We start from the raw sequence: 1,942 nt of genomic DNA on the forward strand, positions 1-1,942 counted from the left end.
ACTTCCTGTCTACTACTGTTATAACTTGGAGAAGGCTAATCCAGGAAGAGTGACACACATACGCACTGATTCTGAAAGTCGTTTTGAAATGGTATTTGTCGCCATAGGTGCGGTGGTAAGTCAAACACTATATTAAATGGTACATTAAAATATAAATAAATTTTACCAAAAAAATTTAACAATATCGTATTGCTTTTAGATTCGGAGCTTTCTTATAAACTAAAGACTGCATATTATCATAGATGCGGCCCACTTGAAGGGTAAGTTTAAAGGAACAATGTTTTTGGTTGTTGGCATGGACGGAAACAATTAGATTTTGCCTATTGGTTATGGCATTTGTAAATCTGAAGACGGTGAGTCGTGGACATGGTTCCTTTCAAAGCTGAAAGATTGTATCGGCGAGCATCCAGATTTGGCGATCATTTCTGACCGGGCAACTTCTATACAATTAGCCGTACGTGTTGTGTTTCCAAAAAGCTTTCACGGGTTATGTTGTCATCATTTGATGGTCAACCTTCGTTTACCGTCAAACAAAAAAAAAGGAATACAAGAGTCTTTGGTGGAAGACTTTCAAATCTTATAGGATGTCTGATTTTCAAGAATCATTGGACGCGCTATGTGCCGCTATTCCAAGATTAGGGGACATTCTTATGGAAATTGGGTTTGACAAATGGTCAAGAGCACATTGTCCTGGCAAAAGATATCATTACATGACGTCTAACAGTGCTGAATCTATGAACTCTTTATCAAAACATCCCCAGAAAACGCCAATAACCCAACTTATAGATTTTTTTCGACAGTCTGTCAAAAAATGGTTCTATGGTCGCCGAAACGAGGGAATTCAAGGTAAACACTTGCTTACAGAGTGGACTCATAAAAGAATTCAAGCCAAAGTTGATAATTCTCATTCGTGGATGGTTGCTGGAATTGGTTTGAACAGTTTTAACGTTGAAGACGGTAGAAAGAGAGGTTTAGTTGACTTCTCTAATGGAACATGCAGTTGTCGGGTTTTGCAAGTTTCTGGGTTACCTTGCGGGCACGTTATTGCAGTATCTAGATTTTTAGGTGAACCCGATTGTGGTCATTATGCGATGTCATGTTACAGTAACGAAGTTTATAAATCCACGTATGAAGAACAGATAAATTCAATCCCTCATAAATCAGACTGTGAAGTACCCGATGGCTTGGTCGATATGCAACCACCGCATATTACAAAACGACAAGCTGGCCGTCCTAAGAAAATAAACGAATCCTATCGCAAGGAGAGGAACCCACTCCCACATACTGCGGTAAGTGCAGAACGTATGGGCATTCTCATGCTAGTTGTTTAGAACCACCCAAAACAAAGAGTTCTCCCCGCCGCGTCTGTAAGACACAACCAACACCCGTCCAAGTTAAAGCAGAAGAATTTCAGGATTACGTAATTCAAAATACCTTCCCCTCGTACAATTTGGATGATGATTAAAGAAGTTTTAGTAATTAAGCCAAATGTATACCCCAATCTACTTTATTAAAATTAAGCATATTAATGTAAACTACTCTAAGCATTATTTATTAAGTAAATCATTAAGTGGTGTGAAACATGCAGCATAGAGTTGATCTGCCATAAATCTTCTGTATCTCATACAGGCATCTTGCATGTTTCCTTCCCGCCGGTTTGGAAGTGTACTATTTTGCACAAGATTTTGCAGTAACATACACACTATCACAACCGAATTTTGACCAACCCGTTGATCGGATGTAGGCCAGACAACATCCCTAGTGTACTCCAACACATCAACTTCGCTTAGTCTAGCATTTTCCCAATATTGTATATGACCAAGAAACCATAAGAACACACTCTCGAATTCTACAAGACTTTGGTGTATCTTTCTGTGAACGTAGAATTGTTCCCCGCAATTAAGTGAATCACAATTATTAGTAAAATATACAGTAATATTTA

At 38.5% G+C, this 1,942-nt stretch overlaps 1 protein-coding gene across 1 annotated transcript; it reads left to right on the top strand.

The window, feature by feature from the left end:
* Positions 1 to 584: 584 nt before the first annotated feature.
* LOC110900546 lies at positions 585 to 1,331 on the top strand. The gene has a single exon (XM_022147432.1). It carries the CDS (start codon positions 585 to 587, stop codon positions 1,329 to 1,331), a length of 747 nt encoding a protein of 248 aa, XP_022003124.1.
* The last annotated feature ends 611 nt before the right edge of the window (positions 1,332 to 1,942 follow it).

Source organism: Helianthus annuus, chromosome 13, assembly GCF_002127325.2.
Source record: "Helianthus annuus cultivar XRQ/B chromosome 13, HanXRQr2.0-SUNRISE, whole genome shotgun sequence".
Taxonomy (NCBI): Eukaryota; Viridiplantae; Streptophyta; class Magnoliopsida; order Asterales; family Asteraceae; genus Helianthus; species Helianthus annuus.